At 45.7% G+C, this 25,799-nt stretch overlaps 1 protein-coding gene across 2 annotated transcripts in view; it reads left to right on the plus strand.

Annotated features, from left to right (window-relative positions):
* The window catches only part of LOC115176842 (t-SNARE domain-containing protein 1-like), a 150,652-nt gene that overhangs the window by 65,697 nt on the left and 59,156 nt on the right, over positions 1–25,799 (plus strand). For both annotated transcript variants that reach the window (XM_029737176.1, XM_029737175.1), the window contains exons 10-11: positions 3,364–3,446; positions 22,914–23,023. In XM_029737176.1, the coding sequence (XP_029593036.1) occupies positions 3,364–3,446; positions 22,914–23,009 (179 nt within the window). In that variant the 3' untranslated portion in view covers positions 23,010–23,023. The remainder of the gene's footprint in view (positions 1–3,363; positions 3,447–22,913; positions 23,024–25,799) is intronic.

A 25,799-nucleotide genomic window follows, 5' to 3' on the forward strand; every position in this document is an offset into this window, starting at 1 on the left:
GTGGTTTCGGGAGGAACCAGAGGAATACAGTGGTGTTCAGATAAAAGGTTATTATGTCTTGTGGTTTTGGGAGGAACCAGAGGAATACAGTGGTGTTCAGATAAAAGGTTATTATGTCTTGTGGTTTTGGGAGGAACCAGAGGAATACAGTGGTGTTCAGATAAAAGGTTATTATGTCTTGTGGTTTTGGGAGGAACCAGAGGAATACAGTGGTGTTCAGATAAAAGGTTATTATGTCTTGTGGTTTTGGGAGGAACCAGAGGAATACAGTGGTGTTCAGATAAAAGGTTATTATGTCTTGATTCAGTGACATTTACTTACATGTCCTTATAATATCCAAATACATTGAGAATGTGGTGTTGTAGAAAATGAGTTGTAAACATGTTTGACATGCTTTTCCCTGTTGATGTGATGTTTTTCTACCTACAAATGTCTTACATATCAAAGACATAATTAGTGGAGCATGGTGTGAGGTAAGTAAAGGCTTATGGAGGTGTGTGTGTGTGTGTGTGTGTGTGTGTGTGTGTGTGTGTGTGTGTGTGTGTGTGTGTGTGTGTGTGTGTGTGTGTGTGTGTGTGTGTGTGTGTGTGTGTGTGTGTGTGTGTGTGTGTGTGTGTGTGTGTTGTCCAGTCTGTTGTCCAGTCTGCTGCTCTCTCAACACCAGAGAGAGAGAGAGGGAGATGAATTTGTGTCCTGCATGCTTGAGGTTCGGCACTGGGTTGATGGGCAGTGAACTAAACATTTGTTTTTAATAGGGAAAAGAATTGGATTTAGGTTTGAATTAGTTCTCACTGGCTACAGTAACTATAGTTACTATGGTGTGCATTGAAATAAGACAAGTCATTTGGATTATTCAAATACTAATAATTGGTTGACACCGTCATGAAATGTATGACGGAGTATGACTTTTGAAAGCTCTGTTCTCAGTTTATTCTCAAGCCGTCACTATGGTGACAGCCAATGAGGAAGTAATTAAACATAGATATTCAATTAGAATGTTGTGCACCATCAAAACTCAATATACTACATCTTCGATCAAACGTGACGCTATTTACAGTGTGGTGACAGAGAATATGTGTGCATCCTTTTCCAGTTTATTAATGATCTTGTGCAAGTGATTATGTAAATAAGGAGAGAAATCCAACTGAGTTGGTCTATCTATATACACACTTGTGCGTTATTCTAAGATTTTGAAGCTTCACGACCATGGAGAGTGCACTCAAGGAAGTCGATAGTGACATCATACGAGCAGCTCAATCGGAGCGATGAGATATTGTGAGGGCTTATCAAACAGAACGCTTTCTTTCTCTCTCTCTTTCCCTCTCTCCCTCCACTTCCACCTTCCTCCCTCTGTCACTGTATGTGTTTACAACAGCAGGTGATGCACTTTCTGAGTAAGATCAAACCTTTCAAGGCTACCAATGTGTGTGCAAAGGAACGGTGTGTACCCAATTCACCCATTCAAAATGTGAATGTGTCAGACAAGCACAATCACACAGAAAACAGCACGCACACACACACACACACACACACACACACACACACACACACACACACACACACACACACACACACACACACACACACACACACACACACACACACACACACAGCTCAGTCGGCGCAGGCCAAAGACACAAGGACCAGCGAACGGAGAGGCAGGAAATGAGCAGAAGATACCCCACACTGACCCTCTCTAGGAAATTAAATAGACGTGTAACTGTACATGTTAAAGAGGATGTGGAATATTTTTTCTTATTGCTTACATAATGGCACCACAACACAAATACTGTATGCTATGGTGTAGGGGTGTGAACGTTTAAACGAAATTGGGATCCTTAACGTTAAGAAATTTCCCTAACCGTAGATGCAGAAAGTAAACAGCATAGTGGGTCAATTTCCATAACAACTAAGAGCGTTGAATTGAGGCACAACTTCTCTGCTGTTTTGGTCCACTGTCAACCACGCTGTGAACAGTGTGAAAGTGAACCCGTGCACATGCGCAGATACTGTGTGTGACTGTGAGAGCCAAGTGTTGTATCTCGCTCATCTCAATGTCCTAGCCTATTCATTCTTGCAAGCCAAGAAATTGTGAGATACAGCATTCCGTTGTGAGATACAGCTTTTGATTGCCGATAGATAGGCCTAGTGCACGGTTCTGACTCTGTCTGCCAGGTGGCCGACCTGTCTATACTGATAGATAGACCTAGTGCACGGTTCTGACTCTGTCTGCCTGGTGGCCGACCTGTCTATACTGATAGATAGACCTAGTGCACGGTTCTGACTCTGTCTGCCTGGTGGCCGACCTGTCTATACTGATAGATAGACCTAGTGCACGGTTCTGACTCTGTCTGCCTGGTGGCCGACCTGTCTATACTGATAGATAGGCCTAGTGCATGGTTCTGACTCTGTCTGCCTGGTGGCCGACCTGTCTATACTGATAGATAGACCTAGTGCACGGTTCTGACTCTGTCTGCCTGGTGGCCGACCTGTCTATACTGTGCCCCTCCCCTCTCTCTCCATCCCTCTCTAGCACGCTATTATAGCTGCAAGTGTGGGGCCTCCGGGTGTCGCAGGGGTCTTAGGCACTGCATCGCAGTGCTAGCTGTGCCACGAGAGATTCTGGGTGCACGCTAACCAGGTCGCCAGGTGTACGGTGTTTCCTCCGACACATTGGTGCGGCTGGCTTCCGGGTTAAATGTGCATTGGGTTGTGTTTCGGAGGACGCATGGCTCTCGACCTTCGCCTCTCCCGAGTCCGTACGGAAGTTGCAGCGATGAGAGAAGACTGTAACTACTACCAATTGGATACCACGAAATTGGGGAGAAAAAAGGGGTAAAATAAAGATGCAAGTGTTCTTGGAAGTACGGAAACTAATCAGTCTCCTCCATTCCAAAAATACTGAATCTTAGGAGTCGATTATTTTCTAAATCAAATCTTGACACTCAGAAATGGGAGTCAACACAACCCTGCCAAGCTGCAGAGCTTCTTGACACACTGCTCGTTTAACCCGGAAGCCAGCCGCACCAATGTGTTAGAGGAAACACCGTACAACTGGCAACCGAAGTCAGCATGCACGCGCCCGGTCCGCCACAAGGAGTCACTAGACCGCGATGGTACAAGACATCCCGAGCCAGCCAAACCCTCCCCTAACCCGGACGATGCTGGGCCAATTGTGCACCGCCTCATGGGTCTCCCTATTCGAAGCCATAGAAGCTATAGAATGAAAGAGTACCCAGTGTGCTTCAACCTGGTAAGAAAAGGTCCTAAACTGGGGGACATGTTGTACTGTGTTGCTATAAAATATATCTATGTTGCTATAAAGAATAATCATTATATTTACCATGCTTTATGTCTCTTCAGATAGCATTGAGGACTACATTCAGACCACCACATCCAACGTGGAGTCAGCCAATCAGGAGCTAGCAAAGGCCAGCCATCACCAGGTGCAGTAGTGTCCTCGTTTCATTGTCCAGGTTCAGTGATGTGTGTGTGTGTGCGTGCGTGCGTGTGTGTGCATATGTGTGTGTGTGTGTGTTTCTGTGTGTGTGCGTGTATGTACATGAAGGCGGGTGTGAGGGCAGGCATTTATGTCAATTAAATACAGTTCCTGTATATTGTCATGTCTGTGTATTGCTGGTACTGACATTACATTTTAATGGAGAATTTCAGGTGTCATGCTGATACACATCTATTTACAGGATCAGTAGGACAAACATGATTTCAAATAACAAGGTTTGCTATTTCATTACTACTTTATTGCGTTCATTACGATGCTGTGGAAATAACAATAAAGATCAAATTTTCATGTCATATTTTATTAGCTTTTGCCATTAGCTAAATTAATTGGACTGATTGAAACAGTAAAACGGTAGCCTGGAGTCTAATTGGAAAATCAAACAGATATACCAACACTGAACTCCAATTCCATAAACAACTGTTTCTTCCACCAAGATAATGATTATGAGGTTTCAATTTCATTGTACAACTTTATTGACTAAGAACAGAAATACATTAGTAATATGCATCAGATGGTAGACTGCAATTAAGTATTGTCACAAGCGTCATATTGAATCGACCAAGGCATAGCGTGGATAGTGCTCATTCTTGATTCTTTAATGAAGAACCCTTTACAAAAATAACAAAAACGACCAACAGTTCCATCAGGTACAACAACTAAAAATAACCACACACAAAACCCAAAGGAAAACAGGCTGCCTAAGTATGGCTTCCAATCAGAGACAACGAAAGACACCTGCCTCTGATTGGAAACCATACTCGGCCAAACATGGAAAACGAAACATAGAAATAGAAAACTAGAACAAATTCCCCTCGAAACAAAAATCCCAAAACACACAAAACAACCCCCCTGCCACGCCCTGACCATTCTACTATGGCAAATGACTCTTTTCACTGGTCAGGACGTGACAAGTATTACTTTGTTATGATTTCTTTCTGATTTCTTTTGAGTGACTCTCAATTCCATTTGGTAGCACATTCACAAAATGCCCAAGGTCATTTTATTTCATTTTCCTTGTGTATATTGCTAGCAATTTTATGTCATACTTTTCCCCCTTGTCATCCTTGCTTGGATTCTATCACAGTAGGGCTAAGAAGTCAGTGTTGGTAGCATAGGCCTGTAGTGTGTAGCCCTCTGGCTATCCTAAATAATATATTGACAAAAGTGTTTTTGGGTTAATGTAAAGGTCACCTTTTCTGTTACGAGTAGTAGATAACTTCTATCCAACACAGTGAGGTTTTATGACCCTGATACTCTGTCTGCAAACACACACACACACACACACACACACACACACACTCGTCATTTAGCAACTTACAGTTAATTCATCTTAAGATAGCTAGGTAGGGCAACCCCATATATCAGTCATAGTAAGTACATTTTTCCTCAATAAAGTAGCTATCAGCAAAGTTAGTGCTAGTAGGGGGGTACATGGGAGAACTTGGGAATGTTGAACACCAGGCGGGCTGCTGTGTTCTGGATAAGTTGCAGGGGTTTGATGGCACAAGCGGGGAGCCCAGTCAACGGCAAGTTGCAATAGTCCAGATGGGAGATGACAAGTGCCTGGATTAGGACCTGCGCCACTGCCTGTGTGACGTAGGGTCGTACTCTATGGATATAGTAGAACTGAGCCCTGGGGGACACCAGTAGTGAGAGCACATTGTGCAGACACAGGTCCTCTCTACGTCACTTGGTAGGAGCGGCCTGCCAGGTAGCATGCAATCCAAGAGTATGCAAAACCTGAAATTCCCAGCCCTGAGAGGGTGGAGAGGAGGATATGATGGTTCATCATCTCGAAGGCAGCGGATAGATCTAGGAGGATGAGAACAGAGGAGAGAGAGTCAGCTTTGGCTGTGCGGAGAGCCTGACTGGTTAGTATCAAGAAAATAGTTTTGAGAGAGCTAGTGAGAGAGTTGGTCAGAGATAGCACGCTCAAGTGTTTTGGAAAGAAAATAAATAAGGGATACCGGACTGTAGTTTTTTAAGTCAGAGGGATCGAGTGTTTGTTTCCAGAGAAGGGGAGCAACTCTGGCCATATTGAAGTCAAAGGTGACACAGCCAGTGGTCAGGAATGAGTTTGAGGGAAGTGAGGAATGGGAGAAGGGAGGAGGGAATGGGGTTGAGCAGGCAGGATATAATCTGGAGAAAGAGGTCAAGGTTTAGGGTAGTTCTGTGTGAATGGGACAAGTGGACTAAATAGACTGAGTGAATGAGGAGCGGATGTCGTCAACCTTCTTTTCAAAGTGGTTGACAAGGTTGTTCGCAGAGAGGGAGGGGGGGGGTGGAGGATAAAGGTGGGAGGAGAAGGTTGAAAATAATTTCCTAGAGGTAGAGGCAGAAGCTTGAAATTGAGAGTGATAGAAAGTGGCTTTAGCAGCGGATACAGAGGAAGAGAAGGTATAGAGGAGGGATTGAAAGGATAATAAGTCCTCCGGAAGTTTAGTTTTCCTCCTTTTTTGATCAGATGCCTGCAGCCCTGTTCTGTAAGCTCGCAGTGAGTCATTCAGCCACGGAGCAGAAGGGGAGGGCCGAGCTGGCAGGGAGGAAAGGAGACAGTGAGAGTCATAGGATGGGGAAAGCAAGGAGAGAAGGGTCATAGAGGCAGAATCAGGAGACAGGAGGGAGAAGGATTTAGTAGAAGGGAGAGATGATAGGATAGAAGAAGAGAAAGTAGAGCAGGTTTCCCCAACTGGCGGCCTGCGGGCCAAATCAGGCCCGCCAGCAATATTAACCCAGCCAGCAATTGACCCAACAAACAATATAACAAAAATAAAATCAATAGGAGGTAAACAGCGCCTGGTGCTGAAAATATTATAATTAATTTCAACAATAATCTTAATTTTAATTTGACTTTACAAATAACAAGAGGGCTTAATTGGAGTCAATTTCTTCCAAGCCTAGGCCTATATAAAATACCTTAACTGGCTGAGGTAGGCTATGAGGCTTAACAGCATCTTTCACAAGAAAAAAATATATGTCCTAATATAAGTGGGATGTTTTTCATTAGGCCTATTTACAATTGCAACTGGCCAAAACTGTAGCATCCTACCTAAAACAATAATTTAAAGAAAAAAAGGCAATGTCTGTATCTGAATTTCTGTATCGGTATAGCGTGCTCTTGTAACAACAGAACAAACAGAAAATACTGTCAGCCTGAGACCTAATTATCCCTGGATAAGCACTCACAATATTGTTAATATTTACTCATTAAAGTCGTGTAGGCCACTAAGTGACTTACTCAATGGGAAAAGTTGCATTTCCCCTCGGACACGATCTTGTGGATGTCGCGTGAGATGGATGTGATTTTGATGCGCAGGCAGTCCACCATTGACGTATGTGAAAGCCGGTTCCAGTTGTGAATCTATACTGCGTTCATAGAGGAAAATGAGGACTCACATCGATCCAAACATTGTTGGCACATAAAATGCAAGTTTCTTTATTGTGCTGTATTCCTCTGAGCATGCCACCCAAAATGCACACAAGGACTCCCTGAGATGGCTCGATGTCTGGAATTCAATCAGCTCAGCTTGAATTGGGGCCTCATCCAGCTAGGGTATCGTTTTCTTAGCAAGGGAGGAGAATTCTCCACCTGGGCGGACAGTGAGAGGATCATGTACAAACGCAATGATATCCTTGGGCATGCTGTAGTCTTCAAATCTTGTGGAGAAGTTGTCTGGTCCCTCTGCCTGTCGTTCTTCAGTGTGCTGAAGTGCATTAGCCTTCCAGATGACAAGTCCAAATCAAGTCCAAATCCTAGTAAAGGCCTCAAGTTTTTCCACCATATCCACGACTGTTTTCCCTCTTCCTTGTAACTGCAGATTTAACCTGTATAAGTGACAGAATTCATTATGTTATTGTCACTGAGTTTATTATGTACTAATCAGATGTGTTAAACATTTTGTTTAATTTGTAGTGTGGGCCAATTAATTGTGCTAGCATTATATACTAATTATGTTCTGGCCCGCCAACTATTAGCTCAGAAAGAATTGGGCCTGAGGCCAAACCTAGATGACGAATCCTGGAGTAGAGGAAGACAGAGAGCAAAGACTGCGACCACATGACCTTCTGGGTTGGGTTGGAAGAAAGGGAGACAGAAAAGGAAACAAAGTAGTGATTAGAGACCTGGAGGAGGGTTGCGGTAGGCGAACAGCATCTAGCAAAGTTTAGGTCAAGCGCATTGCCTGCCTTGTGAGTGGGAGGGGAGGGGAGGTCAAAAGAGGAAAGGAGTGGATAGAAAGAGGTTGAAAGAAATGAATCGAAGGCAGACGTCGGGAGCTTGAAGTCGCCCAGTGGACTGAGTGGTGAGCCACCGTCAGGAAATTAACTTATCAAGATGTCAAGCTCATTGAGGAGCTCTCTAAGGGCACCTGGTGGGCAATAGATGACAACAATGTTAAGCTTGAGATGACAAGTGACAGTGACAGCATGGAATTCAAATTAGGAGATGGACAGGTGAGTGAGGGAGAAAATAGAAAATCTCCACCTAGAAGAAATGAGTAGCCCCTGTGCCACCCACGATGAAATGACATACCCAAATCTAACTGCATGTAGCTCAGGCATTGAAGCAAGGATACACATATTCTTGATACCAATTGAAAGGAAACACTTTGAATTTTGTGGAAATTTGAAATAAATGTAGGATAATATAACACATTAGATCTGGTGAAAGAAAATCCAAAGAAAAAAGAAAACAAATTGTACCATCATCTTTGAAGTGCAAGAGAAAGGCCATAATGTATTATTCCAGCCCAGGTGCAATTTAGATTTTGGCCACTAAATGGCAGCACTGTATGTGCAAAGTTTTAGACTGATCCAATGAACCATTGCATTTCTGTTCAAAATGTTGTATCAAGTTCATAACTGTGCACTCTCCTCAAACAATAGTATGGTATTCTTTCACTGTAATAGCTACTGTAAATTGGACAGTGCAATTAGATTAGCAAGAATTTAAGCTTTCTGCCAATATCAGATTTGTCTTAGTCCTGGGAAATGTTCTTGTTACTTACAACCTCATGCAAATCACCTTAACCTACGTTAGCTCAACCGTCCAGTGGGGGACCCACCAATCCTGAATTAAAGTAGATGGCCCTAGCTATCAAAAAGACAGCAACATATTAAGACAAAAAGTCTAATTATCGCTCCTGGAGATAGCAGGAGTCCTCTATCTACAGATTGAAGCACATACAGTACACACACATTCATACAGGCACACACATTCATACAGTACACACACATCCATACAGTACACACACATTCATACAGTACACACACATTCATACAGGCACACAAGCATAAACACACACACATTTGAGCTGATGTACTGTATCATACTTTTTCAGTTTACTGTACTTTATTTTATATCTATGGTATGAATATCATTGTCCTACTTAGTGATTTGTTGTCAACGGCAGCCGACCCTCTTCCTATATCCTTATCTCTCGAATGGCTTTTCTTTGACTTTTTCCTCTCTCTCATATCTACTGCCGTACACACACATTGGTTACCAACATGCAATGTCAGGGATTTATCCGCTTGTTTCAGAAAGGTGCTTTTATACATTTATTTTATTGGATGGATATAACATCACCTGCATAACTTACACAGTTACTCTTCCTGAATAACTTTCACAGTTACTCTTCCTGAATAACTTACACAGTTACTCTTCCTGAATAACTTACACAGTTACTCTTCCTGAATAACTTACAGTTACTCTTATATGGGTAGTTTATCTAAAGTCTAACAGAATATTGCTCATGTACATCATAAGAAATACCCTGGTGTTGAAAACAAGTTCAATATTACTGTAATATATCCCAAAAGCCAATTCACAGATCTACGCTGGCATTTAGATTTTTCTGTTGGATTACTAAAGTATATAGACACCATATTACTTTCCCCCCAAAGTTTTGTGAGAGTTGCTCTCCTTCCTACAGCCTTCTTTTTTCTGTTTCATGCTGTTTCTATGCTGCTCTACAAGTGAGCGAGTGAGTGAGCAAATGAGCGAGTGCACACAGCTTTCCCATTAATTGTCATTTCATTATCTCAAGGAGAGCTGAGCTGTGACCAAGCTCACACAGAGCAATTTAGCTCACCGCCAATCCACACGGCTGTTTCTAGTCTAGAGGAAGAGAGAGGGGAGAAGAAGAGAGAGACACTGTGCAGGGGGAGATATAAAGAGTGGTAGGGAGGAAAAGAGATTGAAGGAGAGAAACAAGAGAAAAGAGAGAGACTGTTGAGGAGAAGGGAAGGATACAGAGAGCGAAAAAGAGAGAGAGTGAGAGAAATCGAGAGAGACACACACAGAGACATACAAATGGCAGAAAGGCAAGGGCACAGTTCCATGAACTCAGTCAAACAGCTCTTTAATGCTGGTGCACATGCACCGTTGAACATCAGCACCAATGGTCAATTAACAGGGGATGACATTTTTGTCCGTGGCCCACCATGTCAGACGGCTTTACACTGAAAATAAATTGAATCTATAATCCATTAGCCTCAGGCAGATTACTCCTCTCACATGAAGACTCCTCAAGTTACAACACTGATGTTGTATCTCAGCCCCATCCATGTCCAACAGACCGAGATGAACTGTGATTGTTCATTACTATGTAACGATACTATTATATTATACAGCCTCCATGTTGCTAGTGAAACATAGCTGTTTTGTTATGTGTTGAATAATGGTTTAATATAGAGTTAATTTAAGACACACTTCTGTTAGTGTTGCATTTCATTTCAAATGTCTGTTGGCCATTAGATTACGTTGATTATGGGGAAGGTGTTTGTAATGATTTACAAATTAGCAAACTCAATATGCATAATGATTAATTGAAAGTCAATGACTCACTTGATTGGTGGTTACCATAATTACATCATAGGACGTCACAGTTTCTGTTTGAAACCCGTCAGCCGCCATTGTGGAAAATGTATCTCCTCTTGTGATCAATATGACATATTTCCGCTATCATGCTAATTCAGATGGTTTGTTTTTGGAGCTTCTGGTGTTATCATATTGTTGGAGACAGGGAGGGAAGGAAGGAAGGAAGGAAGGAAGGAAGGAAGGAAGGAAGGAGGAAGGGAAGGTGGGAGAGAGAGAGAGAGCAAGAGAGCGAGAGAGATGCAGACTATATTATGCCTGACAGATAGAAGACAGAGAAACACAGAAAACAGGCAGGGGCACAGTAGGGTTGAGCGGTATCCAGATGTTCATATCGTCACACCATCATTCTCTCACCCCGGGATTTACGGCATTACCAGTTTAGTACACAAGGGGGCACCAAAAGCCCATTGGGTGTCACCAGAATGCTAACAAAATTAGCATCAGTAATACTGAATTTTCATGGAAGCTGCTAGCTAAATATGCTAAGTAGTGCAAACGATAATATACGAATTGCAACGACAGGCAATCCAGATCATAAAGTTATACATATATAGGTAGGAGCTACTGAATGTCATGTTTGTGGAGTTTGGACATTTACAAGCGAATGTGAACGAGAGACATTGTGCAGATGAACAAAGATTTGATGCATGCAGTACTGGCTCTCCAGTGTGGAGTCTGAAGTGGCTAGGCCAATGGGCCTGCCTGGTCTGCTTGGAGAAGAGGGGGTAGGAGCAGACTGATGGGCCAAGAACAGAGAGTAGAAAAAACACAAGGAAATCAAGATAGAAGTGGCAGCTGTACAAATAACTAATCCAAAGGGCTTTGACTTCTCAAACATGGCAGAAAGCTAACATTATGTGATGCCCCATCAACTTATGAATTCAGCCACTTACTTAGCAAGTTAAACTAGGGGTTGTGTTAACGCATATTCACGCAGGAAAAAAATTTAAACATGTAAGAAATATCTTGCTTTGTTTTTTATACACAGATCTAAAATGCTTTTTATTGTAATTTCTGCTCGGCATCAGACTAATTTTGTGCTTCAGTTGCACTTCTAAACTCCGATGAGAATTCACGAACGGGCATTCTATCAGCAGACAGCGCTCTGAATGATGTGTAGCTACTTTTCTCTGGTACTTTTCTCAATGTAGCCAGCCTATGTTTTCCAGTAAAATGCTAAATTAACTTGAAGAAAAACATTAGAAAATGTAGCTGGCTACATTCTTTCTATGATCAAATCAAATCAAATGGTATTAGTCACATGCCCCGAATACAACAGGTGTAGACCTTACATTGAAATGCTTACTTACGAGCCCCTAACCGACAGTGCAGTTTCAAAAATATGGATAAGAATAAGAGATAAAAGTAACAAGAAATTAAAGAGCAGCAGTAAAAAAATATATACAGGGGGGTGCCGGTACAGAGTCAATGTGCGGGGGCACCGGTTAGTTGAGGTAGTATGTACATGTGGGTAGAGTTAATAAAAGTGACTATGCATAGATGACAACAGAGAGTGGCAGTGGTGTGGAGAGGGGAGGGGAGGGGGGGCAATGCGAATAGTCTGGGTAGCCGTTTGACGAGATGTTCAGGAGTTATGGCTTGAGGGTATAAGCTGTTTAGAAGCCTCTTGGTGCTCCGGTACTGCTTGCCATGTGGTAGCAGAAAGAACAGTCTAGTCTATGACTAGGGTGGCTGGAGTCTTTGACAATTTTTAGGGCCTTCTTCTGACACCACGTGGTATAGAGGTCCTGGATGGCAGGAAGCTTGGCCCCAGTGATGTACTGGGCTGTACGCACTACCCTCTGTAGGCAGTGATGCAACCAGCCAGGATGCTCTTGATGGTGCATCTGTAGAACCTTTTGAGGATCTGAGGACCCATGCCAAATATTTTCAGTCTCCCGCTTCACGACTGTCATAGTGTGCTTGGATAGGCCTAAACATTAGAAATATGATGGCCATGCATTGTTTTGCTTTTTCATTGTAAGTTAATTTAGTTGTGTGGCTGCCATCCAAATAGCGTTGTACTTCTGTAGTCATCTGATGAAAATGAAGCTATTTTATGCCGAATGTGTTGCACTAATGTATTTTCTGTGAAGGAAAACTATAGTTGCACATCCTTGATCACTCTATTGAAGAAAAAAAACACTGTTGACTTTCAATATAAAATGTGACCCCTGTCAATACACAGCTGGACTCACCTGCTACCGCTTTCTCCCGTTGTGCTATTTACAAACAAACACGTGACTGGCTCAACTGTGCTGGAGAACTAAGTAAGCTTCATAATGTCAAATAATGTGACAGGTGAAATAAGAACGCGATGTGCTTTATCTCCTAAAGCATTGCACAAGGTGACTGCAGGTATTTACTTAAAAAATAACTACAAATATTAAAATGTATTGAGAAACTTCAAATAAATAGTTTCAGCAGTTTAGGTGGTATAAAGTCCCCCCTTATCTCCGCTCACTGGTCACCATAGCAGCACCCACCTGTAGCACGCGCTCCAGCAGGTCACCCCTCTCTGGTCACCCCTAAAGCCAACTCCTCCTTTGGTCGTCTCTCCTTCCAGTTCTCAGCTGCCAATGACTGGAACGAACTACAAAAATCTCTAAAACTGGAAACACTTATCTCCCTCACTAGCTTTAAGCACCAGCTGTCAGAGCAGCTCACAGATCTCTGCACCTGTACATAGCCCATCTTTAATTTAGCCCAAACTACTACCTCTTCCCCTACTGTATTTATTTATTTTATTTATTTTGCTCCTTTGCACCATATTATTTATATTTTAACTTTTAACTTTCTTCAAACTACAAATCTACCATTCCAGTGTTTTTCTTGCCATACTTTATTTACTTTGCCACCATGGCATTTTTTTGCCTTTACCTCCATTATCTCACATCATTTGCTCACATTGTATATAGTCTTATTTTTTTCTACTGCATCATTGATTGTATGTTGTTTTACTCCATGTGTAACTCTGTGTTTTTGTATGTTGTCGAACTGCTTTGCTTTATCTTGGCCAGGTCTCAATTGTAAATGAGAACTTGTTCTCAACTTGCCTACCTGGTTAAATAAAGGTGAAATAAATAAAATAAAAAGTATTCAAAGACCATCCAGTGGCTATTTCTAAATACCCCGGTATACAGAATAAACAGGAGGCTGAAGAAATTTGGCTTGGCTGCTAAGACCCTCACAAACTTCTACAGATGCACCATTATGAGCATCCTGTCGGGTTGTATCACCGCCTGGTATAGCAAGTGCACTGTCCGCAACAGCAGGGCTCTCCAGAGGGTGGTGCGGTCAGCCCAACGCATCCCCAGGGGCACACTGCCTGCCCTCAAGGACATCTACAGCACACTGTGTCACAGGAAGGCCAAGAAGATCATCAAGGAACTCAGCCACCGAAGCAACGGCTTGTTCATCCCACTACCATCTAGAAGGCGGAGACAGCACAAGTTTATCAAAGCTGGGACCAAGAGATTGAAAAACCGCTTCTAGCCGGCCTCCAACCAGTACTCTGCCCTGAACATTAGTCACTGTCACTACCACTCGGTACTCTACCCTGCACCTTCGAGACTGCTGCCCTACGTACATAGTCATTGAACACTGGTCACTTTAATAATATTTACATAGTGTTTTACCCACTTCATATGTATACTGCATTCTAGTCAAGGCTCATCCTATATAACTACTGCTGTACACACCTTTTCTATTCATATACTGTCCATCATGTCTATACACACCATGATATACAGGACACATACACTGAGTGTACAAAACATTAACATAGACTGACCGGGTGAATCCAGGTGACTATGATCCCTTATTGATGTCACTTGTTAAATCAGTTTAGATGAAGGGGAGGAGACAGGTTAAAGAAGCCTTGAGACAATTGGGACATGGATTGTGTATGTGTGCCATTCAGAGGGGGAATTTAAGTGCCTTTGAACGGAGTATGGTAGTAGGTGCCAGGCACACTGGTTTGACTGTGTCAAGAACTGCAACGCTGCTGGGTTTTTCACGCTCAATAGTTTCCGTGTGCATCAAGAATGGTCCACCACCCAAAGGACATCCAGCCAACTTGACACAACTATGGGAAGCATTGGAGTCAACATCCCTGTGGAATGCTTTCGAACACCTTGTAGTGTCCATGCCCTGACTAATTGAGACTGTTTTGAGGGCAAAAGGGCGTGCAACTCAATATTAGGAAGGTGTTCCTAATGTTTTGTACACTCAGTGTATGTTTATATTCCACACTTTGACACTGCTTGTTCGAATATTTCTATATTTATTTATTAATACATTTTCATTTGGGGGATTTGCGTGTATCATTATTACATATTACTGCACTTTTGGAGATAGGAACATAAGCATTTAGCTACACCCGCAATAACATAATATGTGTACGCGACCAATACAATTTGATTTGATTACAAGGTCAATACACACTAAAACATCCACAGATGAAATATCTCTGGGCAGACAGACAGTCAACATACTTATCTGTTGATGCTTTTAGTCTTGGAGCAGGAAAGAAGGTGCAGCAAGTCTGTCCTTAATATAGTTCTTTGACAATAATAATTTCCCCAGAAGGTCAGTTCTCTACTTGAACAACAATTCAACATCCTCCCCATCTCTATCCATCCGTGAAAACTTCAGAATTAGAGTTGAAAGCAAAATTCAACTTGGTGCTTTAAAACGTTACATTATTTCCATTATATGATTCTCACTAGAGAAACCATGCTCTATACATATTCATGTAACGTATATCCGATGTGTTTGTCTTACAAAATAAGCCCATTTCATAGACACAGATACATGAGAAACATAGACACAGATATATGAGAAATACAGCCAGAATACCAGAGTGCAGCTGGGCTAAAGTTAGTGGTGCTGTCTGAGACAATGCAGGGACCGAGACAGGGACAGGGACCGAGACAGGGACAGGGACCAAGACAGGGACAGGGCCCGAGACAGGGATAGGGAGAGGACTGTGGTGCTGTCTGAGACAATGCAGGGACCGAGACAGGGACAGGGACCGAGACAGGGACAGGGACCGAGACAGGGACAGGGAGAGGGACAGGATTGTGGTGCTGTCTGAGATGATGCAGGGACCGAGACAGGAACAGGGACCGAGACAGGGACCGAGACAGGGACTGGGACAGAGACAGGGACAGGGACCGAGACAGGGACAGGGAGAGGATTGTGGTGCTGTCTGAGACGATGCAGGGACCGAGACAGGGACAGGGACAGAGACCGAGACAGAGACAGGGAGAGGGAGAGGGAGATGGAGAGGATTGTGGTGCTGCATGAGACGATGCAGGGACCAAGACAGGGACAGGGACCGAGACAGGGACAGGGAGAGGATTGTGGTGCTGTCTGAGACGATGCAGGGACAGAGACAGGGACAGGGACAGGGACCGAGACAGGGACAGGGAGAGGGAGAGGATTGTGGTGCTGTCTGAGACGATGCAGGGACAGGGACAGGGACCGAGACAGGGACAGGGAACGAGACAGGGACAGGGACCAAGACAGGGACAGGGCCCGAGACAGGGATAGGGAGAGGGAGAGGGAGAGGACTGTGGTGCTGTCTGAGACAATGCAGGGACCGAGACAGGGACAGGGACCGAGACAGGGACAGGGACCGAGACAGGGACAGGGAGAGGGACAGGATTGTGGTGCTGTCTGAGATGATGGAGGGACCGAGACAGGAACAGGGACCGAGACAGGGACCGAGACAGGGACTGGGACAGAGACAGGGACAGGGACCGAGACAGGGACAGGGAGAGGATTGTGGTGCTGTCTGAGATGATGCAGGGACCGAGACAGGGACAGAGACCGAGACAGAGACAGGGAGAGGGAGATGGAGAGGATTGTGGTGCTGCATGAGACGATGCAGGGACCAAGACAGGGACAGGGACCGAGACAGGGACAGGGAGAGGATTGTGGTGCTGTCTGAGACGATGCAGGGACCGAGACAGAGACAGGGACCGAGACAGGGAGAGGGAGAGGATTGTGGTGCTGTCTGAGATGATGCAGGGACAGAGACAGGGACAGGGACCGAGACAGGGACAGGGAGAGGATTGTGGTGCTGTCTGAGACGATGCAGGGACAGAGACAGGGACAGGGACCGAGACAGGGACAGGGACCGAGACAGGGACAGGGAGAGGGAGAGGATTGTGGTGCTGTCTGAGACGATGCAGGGACAGGGACAGGGACCGAGACAGGGACAGGGAACGAGACAGGGACAGGGACCAAGACAGGGACAGGGCCCGAGACAGGGATAGGGAGAGGGAGAGGGAGAGGACTGTGGTGCTGTCTGAGACAATGCAGGGACCGAGACAGGGACAGGGACCGAGACAGGGACAGGGACCGAGACAGGGACAGGGAGAGGGACAGGATTGTGGTGCTGTCTGAGATGATGGAGGGACCGAGACAGGAACAGGGACGAGACAGGGACCGAGACAGGGACTGGGACAGGGACCGAGACAGGGACAGGGAGAGGATTGTGGTGCTGTCTGAGATGATGCAGGGACCGAGACAGGGACAGAGACCGAGACAGAGACAGGGAGAGGGAGAGGGAGATGGAGAGGATTGTGGTGCTGCATGAGACGATGCAGGGACCAAGACAGGGACAGGGACCGAGACAGGGACAGGGAGAGGATTGTGGTGCTGTCTGAGACGATGCAGGGACCGAGACAGAGACAGGGACCGAGACAGGGAGAGGGACAGGATTGTGGTGCTGTCTGAGACGATGCAGGGACAGAGACAGGGACAGGGACCGAGACAGGGACAGGGACCAAGACAGGGACAGGGAGAGGATTGTGGTGCTGTCTGAGACGATGCAGGGACAGGGACAGGGACCGAGACAGGGGCAGGGAGAGGGAGAGGATTGTGGTGCTTTCTGAGACGATGCAGGGACAGAGACAGGGACAGGGAGAGGGAGAGGTTTGTGGTGCTGTCGGAGGCAATGCAGGGACAGGGACAGGGAGAGGGAGAGGGAATGTGGTGCTTTCTGAGATGATGCAGGGACCGAGACAGGGAGAGGGAGAGGATTGTGGTGCTGTCTGAGGCAATGCAGGGACAGTGAGAGGGAGAGGATTGTGGTGCTGTCTGAGACGATGCAGGGGCCGAGACAGGGACAGGGAGAGGATTGTGGTGCTGTCTGAGGCGGGACAGGGAGAGGGAGAGGGAGAGGATTGTGGTGCTGTCTGAGGCGATGCAGGGACAGGGAGAGGGAGAGGATTGTGGTGCTGTCTGAGACGATGCAGGGACAGTGAGAGGGAGAGGATTGTGGTGCTGTCTGAGACGATGCAGGGGCCGAGACAGGGACAGGGACAGGGAGAGGACAGGAACAGGGAGAGGTTTGTGGTGCTGTCTGAGGCGATGTAGGGACAGGGACAGGTTTGTGCTGCTGTCTGAGGCGATACAGGGACAGGGATGAGGACAGGAACAGGGAGAGGTTTGTGGTGCTGTCTGATGGCAATGCATGGACGGGGACAGGGACAGGGAGAGGTTTGTGGTGCTGTCTGAGGCAATGCAGGGACCGGGACAGGGATGAGGACAGGGACAGGGAGAGGTTAGTGCTGCTGTCTGAGGCGATGCAGGGACGGGGATGGGGACAGGGACAGGAAGAGGTTTGTGGTGCTGTCTGAGGCGATGCAGGGACAGGGACGGGGACTGGGACAGGAAGATGTTTGTGGTGCTGTCTGAGGCGATGCAGGGACTGGGACAGGGACAGGGACCGAGACAGGGACAGGGACGGAGACAGGGACAGGGAGAGGGAGAGGATTGTGGTGCTGTCTGAGACGATGCAGGGACAGGGACAGGGACCGAGACAGGGGCAGGGAGAGGGAGAGGATTGTGGTGCTTTCTGAGATGATGCAGGGACCGAGACAGGGACAGGGAGAGGGAGAGGATTGTGGTGCTGTCTGAGGCAATGCAGGGACAGTGAGAGGGAGAGGATTGTGGTGCTGTCTGAGACGATGCAGGGGCCGAGACAGGGACAGGGAGAGGATTGTGGTGCTGTCTGAGGCGGGACAGGGAGAGGGAGAGGATTGTGGTGCTGTCTGAGGCGATGGAGGGACAGGGAGAGGGAGAGGATTGTGGTGCTGTCTGAGACGATGCAGGGACAGTGAGAGGGAGAGGGAGAGGATTGTGGTGCTGTCTGAGGCGATGCAGGGACAGGGAGAGGGAGAGGATTGTGGTGCTGTCTGAGGCAATGCAGGGACAGGGACAGGGAGAGGGAGAGGAATGTGGTGCTTTCTGAGATGATGCAGGGACCGAGACAGGGACAGGGAGAGGGAGAGGATTGTGGTGCTGTCTTAGGCGGGACAGGGAGAGGGAGAGGATTGTGGTGCTGTCTGAGGCGATGCAGGGACAGGGAAAGGGAGAGGATTGTGGTGCTGTCTGAGACGATGCAGGGACAGTGAGAGGGAGAGGGAGAGGATTGTGGTGCTGTCTGAGACGATGCAGGGGCCGAGACAGGGACAGGGAGAGGATTGTGGTGCTGTCTGAGGCGATGCAGGGACAGGGAGAGGTTTGTGGTGCTGTCTGAGGCGATGCCGGGACAGGGAGAGGGAGAGGATTGTGGTGCTGTCTGAGGCGATGCAGGGACAGGGACAGGGAGAGGATTGTGGTGCTGTCAGAGGCAATGCAGGGACAGGGAGAGGGAGAGGATTGTGGTGCTGTCTGAGACGATGCAGGGACAGGGACAGGTTTGTGCTGCTGTCTGAGGCGATACAGGGACAGGGATGAGGACAGGGACAGGGAGAGGTTTGTGGTGCTGTCTGAGGCGATGTAGGGACAGGGAGAGGTTTGTGCTGCTGTCTGAGGCGATACAGGGACAGGGATGAGGACAGGAACAGGGAGAGGTTTGTGGTGCTGTCTGATGGCAATGCAGGGACGGGGACAGGGACAGGGAGAGGTTTGTGGTGCTGTCTGAGGCAATGCAGGGACCGGGACAGGGATGAGGACAGGGACAGGGAGAGGTTTGTGGTGCTGTCTGAGGCGATACAGGGACAGGGAGAGGTTAGTGCTGCTGTCTGAGGCGATGCAGGGACAGGGACGGGGATGGGGACAGGGACAGGAAGAGGTTTGTGGTGCTGTCTGAGGCGATGCAGGGACAGGGACAGGGACGGGGACTGGGACAGGAAGATGTTTGTGGTGCTGTCTGAGGCGATGCAGGGACTGGGACAGGGACAGGCAGGGGTTTGTGGTGCTATCTGATGCGATGCAGGGTCAGGGATGGGGACGGGGCCAAGCAGGGGTTTGTGGTGCAGTCTGAGGTGGTGCAGGAACAGGGATGGTACGGGGACAGGCAGGGGTTTGTGGTGCAGTCTGAGGTGATGCAGGAACAGGGATGGGTACGGGGACAGGCAGGGGTTTGTGGTGCAGTCTGAGGTGATGCAGGAACAGGGATGGGTACGGGGACAGGCAGGGGTTTGTGGTGCAGTCTGAGGTGATGCAGGAACAGGGATGTGTACGGGGACAGGCAGGGGTTTGTGGTGCAGTCTGAGGTGAGCAGGAACAGGGATGGTACGGGGACAGGCAGGGGTTTGTGGTGCAGTCTGAGGTGAGCAGGAACAGGGATGGGTACGGGGACAGGCAGGGGTTTGTGGTGCAGTCTGAGGTGAGCAGGAACAGGGATGGGTACGGGGACAGGCAGGGGTTTGTGGTGCAGTCTGAGGTGATGCAGGAACAGGGATGGTACGGGGACAGGCAGGGGTTTGTGGTGCAGTCTGAGGTGAGCAGGAACAGGGATGGGTACGGGGACAGGCAGGGGTTTGTGGTGCAGTCTGAGGCGATGCAGCAGAGACAGTGACAAGTGACAGGGAGGCTGTCACAGTAGCAGGTCCACTGAGGGTCCCAGGACTGGCCGTGAGTGTTTGTTTGCTGCTCCTTTTATATATCATTATCAGGGTTGACTGGGAATTTGATGTACATTTCACATAATCCCATTACAAATGAGGCAGCTAGTTTTACTCTACCAGATACGATAAAGGAGGAATAATATGATGACAGTAATCATTGCATGCCATTATTATTGTATTATTAAGACATTTCTCCTCTCACACATAAGGTAAATAGCTTTCCCTTCCCGGAAACTCAATGTGAGATTGTCTATCTGTATGAGAGAAATGGTGATGAGTTTGGAGCGTGTTGGCACGCGGTCTGACGTGACTCGCAGCTGCTAATAACCGCGGTGAGGATCATCTTGGACTGTGAGGATGCAGCGTAGCAGCCTCATGCTTCCCATACCCTGAGGCAGTACACACTGTCCCTGGCATGGTTGTGAAATGCATCAACACCTTTAGATGGCAATATGCTTGGGAAATGTACACATAACTGGTGCCACATTGTCATGTTTGGAGACATGAAACAGTGTTACGGTATAGCCAGAAAAATATGTTAACATTTTGGCGTTTGTGACCGTTTCCAAATGCATCTTCACCAAGAGATCAAGCTTTCTTCAGCAGAGCTCTTACTCCGCTCCTCTGACTTTGGCTCTGAGATAAACTGAGTGGATTCAACGTGCCACATATTGTATAAAGATCATTTCTCTTTCTGCCCCTCTCTAGCTCATTCTAACCCGGCTGCTGCTTGTCCTTGACCAGACCTTTATGCTGACAAAGGGGATTTCTTAGAACCTCGCCATGACAATGACAACACTGAGACTGAAAGGATCAGGGATGAGAGCCAGCGGGAACGGGCACGGGTGGGCAAGCAGCAGAGAGAGAGAGAAAGAGAGGGGGAGAGGGAGAGATAGGGAGATGGGGACATATGGAGCAATGCAAGAATAGACACATGAGACTATGAAGAGTCATTTGACCAAATGCTTGAGGTTAAGGTTTGTGCTGTTCTTGGTCATTCAGACTGAGCGGAATAGAACCGGGGAGATCCTCTCTACTCCTCTCCTCCCCTCTCTTCCTTCCAGGGGAATGAAGTGTACATGGTCATCAACCACAGGCCTACAGGACACACTCTCCTGGGGATTAGGAAATGAGTGATAAGAGCATTTCCTCCTTGTCTCAGTTCTGTCTCAGTCCCCCCCCCCCCCTCTGCTCTCTGTGTGCCTCCCTCTCCCATCCCTCTCTCACAGCCCTGTGGCTGGAAAATTCCAGTTTAAAAATACTGCAACAGTTCCTTTGTTATAGTAACCCATTTCCTTCCCCCTCTCTACCTTATTTATTTTTCTGTTCTCCATAAATAACAGTGGAATAGGGATGAGAAAGAGAGAGGGAGGGAGAGAGAGAGGGAGACTGCACCGTGTGACTGCTGTGTGCAAGCAGGGAGAAGGAGAGAGGATGGGAGAGAAAGTTTATAAGGCACAGTTTATAAGGAAATTTGAGAGAGAAGCCGGGGAATCTGTGGTGGCCAGCTGCAAGAGAGGAGATAGCGGAGAAAGGCTTTTAATTCTCAATCCCCACAGAGCCTTTGAAAATTACCAATCTTCTTATCACAGACGCAGGGCTGCTTATGCAAATTGTTGTGGAGTGGAACGTTTAAACTGAAAATTACTCGACAGCAGTTTTTTTCCTTCCTCTCTCTCTCTGTTATTTTGATTCTCTCTTTCTCTCTCTCTCTCTCTCTCTCTCTCTCTCTCTCTCTCTCTCTCTCTCTCTCTCTCTCTCTCTCTCTCTCCACATAGAAAGCCTGTTTCGAGTCTCAGAAGATGAATTACTTTGAAGCGAGTCAGGATTTAAAGACTCCAGACCCAGCTCTGGTCTAACGCAGCCGCTCTCACTGCCTTTGTAGCGGAAAACAGGGAGGAAAAAAGAGAAAGGAAAAGCATTTGAAAACAACATTCTGGTCTCACCTCCCTGCTCTGACACATCACCCATCGCCTGAGGAGGCTAGGAGCCAGGGAAATATATAAATATCTCTAACCCGTGTTCTCCATTCTAGTTATTTTCATTTCTAGTTGAGGTTATTTTTCATAAATGTTTTAATATATTTTTTTACTACACATTGAGAGTTATGAACATGGGAGGATAACACAGCTTGTGTTCTATGTGGGGAAGTTGTTTGAAGCATTTCAAGTTTTAAGTTACACCACAGGCGATAATAGAAAGAAAAGTTGATAAATGATGTTGAAACAATTCCCAGTCCATAGATATAACCCCTTCTAATGAAAAAGAGGATAGAGATCATGTGAAGGAAAATGGTGTTGTTTCTGTGTTCTGTGATCTGACACTACTGGCTCTTAATGGTTTCTCTCATCATTAACCACCAAGCACTTGACCAAACTCAAATCAAGTCTTCATGACAAGTTATTTCTGAAAACACATTCTGATGTACAAACCTAATGTAACCCAATAACCCACAATTGTGTTTCAGCCATTTCACCTGGTATTATGATGGGTGCCTGCATGGTGTCTATTTAGTAGGGAATGTTGGGAAAGTATTTGGTGTGTAACTCCAGGGAGGAGATTAAATGTTTGTGTTTTTGTATGTATTGAATATGTTGCAGATTACATCGTTTTCTAATTGAATCTAATCTGATCTGACCCACAGAGGGAGATTAGGAAGAGGAAGTGTTACATGCTGGTGGCGGGAGGCTTCATCCTCATGCTCCTCATCATCATCATTGCTGTGTCAGCAAGAAAATGAAACCAACCCCAGAGGTAAGCCTCCTAAACCATCCAACCCTACTGGTGTTTATAAACCAGCAGCAGCCCAAGAAACAGAGCTTTACTTAGTATTGATATTGTTATTCAGGTACTATATTGGAGTATTGATTGCAATAGTGACATTCTATTCTGATTGTAATCTGCATAGAGGCCTGAGACGCAGAGCAGACCCTGAGAATATGGCACAACACGTTAAAAGAGAATTTAGCTTTTTTTAAACCAAATGTAAATGGAATGTTATAGAAGGGTCCAGATACTTTTTTACATATTTCACTTGTTTTTGAGAAACTTACCCTAACCAGCGATTCACTTCCTCATCCTCATTGTGCAGTATTGGGCTCTGAAAAACATCAACAAATGCTACAAAAACACCCAAATTATTCCTTTTAGAATCGGGAAAGTTCTCAGTATATTGATGCAAGTCTTTAGATGTTGTACACATGAAATTGTGTCAGTATGAACATTGTTACTTTTATTTCTTATTCTTATTCATATTTTTTATACTGCATTGTTGGTTAGGGGCTTGTAAGTAAGCATTTCACTGTAGGGTGAAACACCTGTGACTAATAATATTAACATTTGATATCTGCAAACCAGGATGAGGAACTGAATCGCTGGTTGGGGTAACTTTATCAAAAACAAGTGAAATCGCTAAGAAATAGTGTCTGGACCGCATGCCATTTATATAAAAAGAGATTTGGTTGTAAAGGGCTAACTTGTCCTTTAAGGATGCGTTCAGTGGATGCGTTCAATAGTTTTATTTTGTGATAAGAATTTGGAGTCAATTCTACGAAAACACAGCTTTTTAATTGGAGTGTCAGTAATGTGCAGGAAGGCTTCTTTCTTGAATTGGATCAATAATTGGAATCATAGTCAGAGGACACACTATGAAAGTGACTGACATTGACTAGCAACGTTCATAGCAACAAGACAGCAAAGTCAACTTTTTTTTCGCAGCTTGACGTATTTGCTTTTATAGCAAATCGATATTTAAGTATTTTCTGTCAAGAGGAAATGTGGTGGGAAAGGATGTATCTTCATATATAACTGTGGCTGAAATACTGTAGATGGGTAAGTCAATGTTCTCTTAATGATCCTAATTTCCGATTACTTCTGTTGGTATGATCTGAAAAGGCTTTTAACCACTTCAGTTTCCCTGTATGTGGTATGCTGGTTAGGCAACCACTACTTGACTATTTCTTTCTCAATGTGTGTTTATCACAGAGCAAGCCATTGTGTATAGAAAACATTAGGAACATCTTCCTAATATTGAGTTGGACCCCCCTTTTTCCCTACGAACAGTCTCAATTCGTTCGGGCCATGGTGCCGAAAAGCGTTCCACAGTGATGCTGACCCATGTTGACTCCAATGTTTCCCACAGTTGTGTCAAGTTGGCTGGATGTCCTTCGGGTGGTGGACCATTCTTGATAAACAGGGGAAACTGTTAAGCATGAAAAACCCAGCAGTTCTTGACACAAACCGGTGCGCTTCACACCTATTACCATACCCTGTTCAAAGGCACTTACATTTTTTGTCTTGCCCATTCACCCTCTGAATGGCACACATACACAATCCATGTATCAATTGTCTCAAGGCTTGAAAATCCATCTTTAACCTGTCTCCTCTCCTTCATCTACACTGATTGAAGTGGATTTAACAAGTGAAATGAATAAGGGATCATAGCGTTCACCTGGATTCACCTGGTCAGTCTGTCATGGAAAGAGCAGGTGTTCTTTTACAGACGTTTTTTTTCTTTCAGTTTGGACAATAAAATGGAAATGGAATTCCAACCATATGTAATGATTATTGTTCACTTGTAGCTTCACATAATCAGTCCTTCAAGTGATTAGACTGGCATCTAGCAGCTGGAATGTTTCATGTGGTCGGTTAGCTCATTGTGTAGCTAGGGTAAAAGGTTGAAGAATGTTTCTCTGCCTTTCCAGGAAATATACAGATTTCTTCCAACCTTTGTGTTTTGTGACAGAAAGACCCTCACTGTCAGCTCAGCAGAGGATAGAATCAGTGTAGAAGACTTTTGCCACTATTCACTAATTAACAGATAAATGAATAAATGTCATTGGATGTTGATGGAAAACCACAACTTTCCTTAAATGATAACATAAACAATCTAAATGAACCCACAGTCTGGCGTCTTTATCTACCACTGGTGGAATTACATTCAGGCCTCTTGTCTGACATACACAAATACACCTGAACCCACACGCAAACACAATCATAGTCACTGTATTGTACAGCCAATTGGTTCATCTTGAATTGGAGGTTGAGGCCCTGTTGGGAGGCGTTCTCTAGTTATCTTCCCCACATTGATTCTCTCAGGTCACAGATTAGTGAGTCTGCAGGTTTATGGAGCAACTTGTACCAAATCATTTGGAGCAGATGAGATGGAATTTCTCAAGTTGGTGTGTGTGTGTGTGTGTGTGTGTGTGTGTGTGTGTGTGTGTGTGTGTGTGTGTGTGTGTGTGTGTGTGTGTGTGTGTGTGTGTGTGTGCGTGTGCGTGTGCGCGTGTGCGTGCGCGTGTGCGTGTGCGTGTGCGTGTGCGTGTGTGTGTGTGTGTGTGTGTGTGTGTGTGTGTGTGTATACTGAGCCCTATAGAAGAGGAAAGAACAGGGTTAGCAGAACCGCCTGGGTTTTTGCCAAAGCAGACGCAGCCATAAGCCTGGTATAGTCTGCCAGTTCTTGTACCAGAAACAGGATCCAAATAAACAAACAGAGTTTAAACAGAATTAAGCGTTCTGAGTATGTACCAAC

Source organism: Salmo trutta, chromosome 37 (genome assembly GCF_901001165.1).
Source record: "Salmo trutta chromosome 37, fSalTru1.1, whole genome shotgun sequence".
Classification (NCBI taxonomy): domain Eukaryota; kingdom Metazoa; phylum Chordata; class Actinopteri; order Salmoniformes; family Salmonidae; genus Salmo; species Salmo trutta.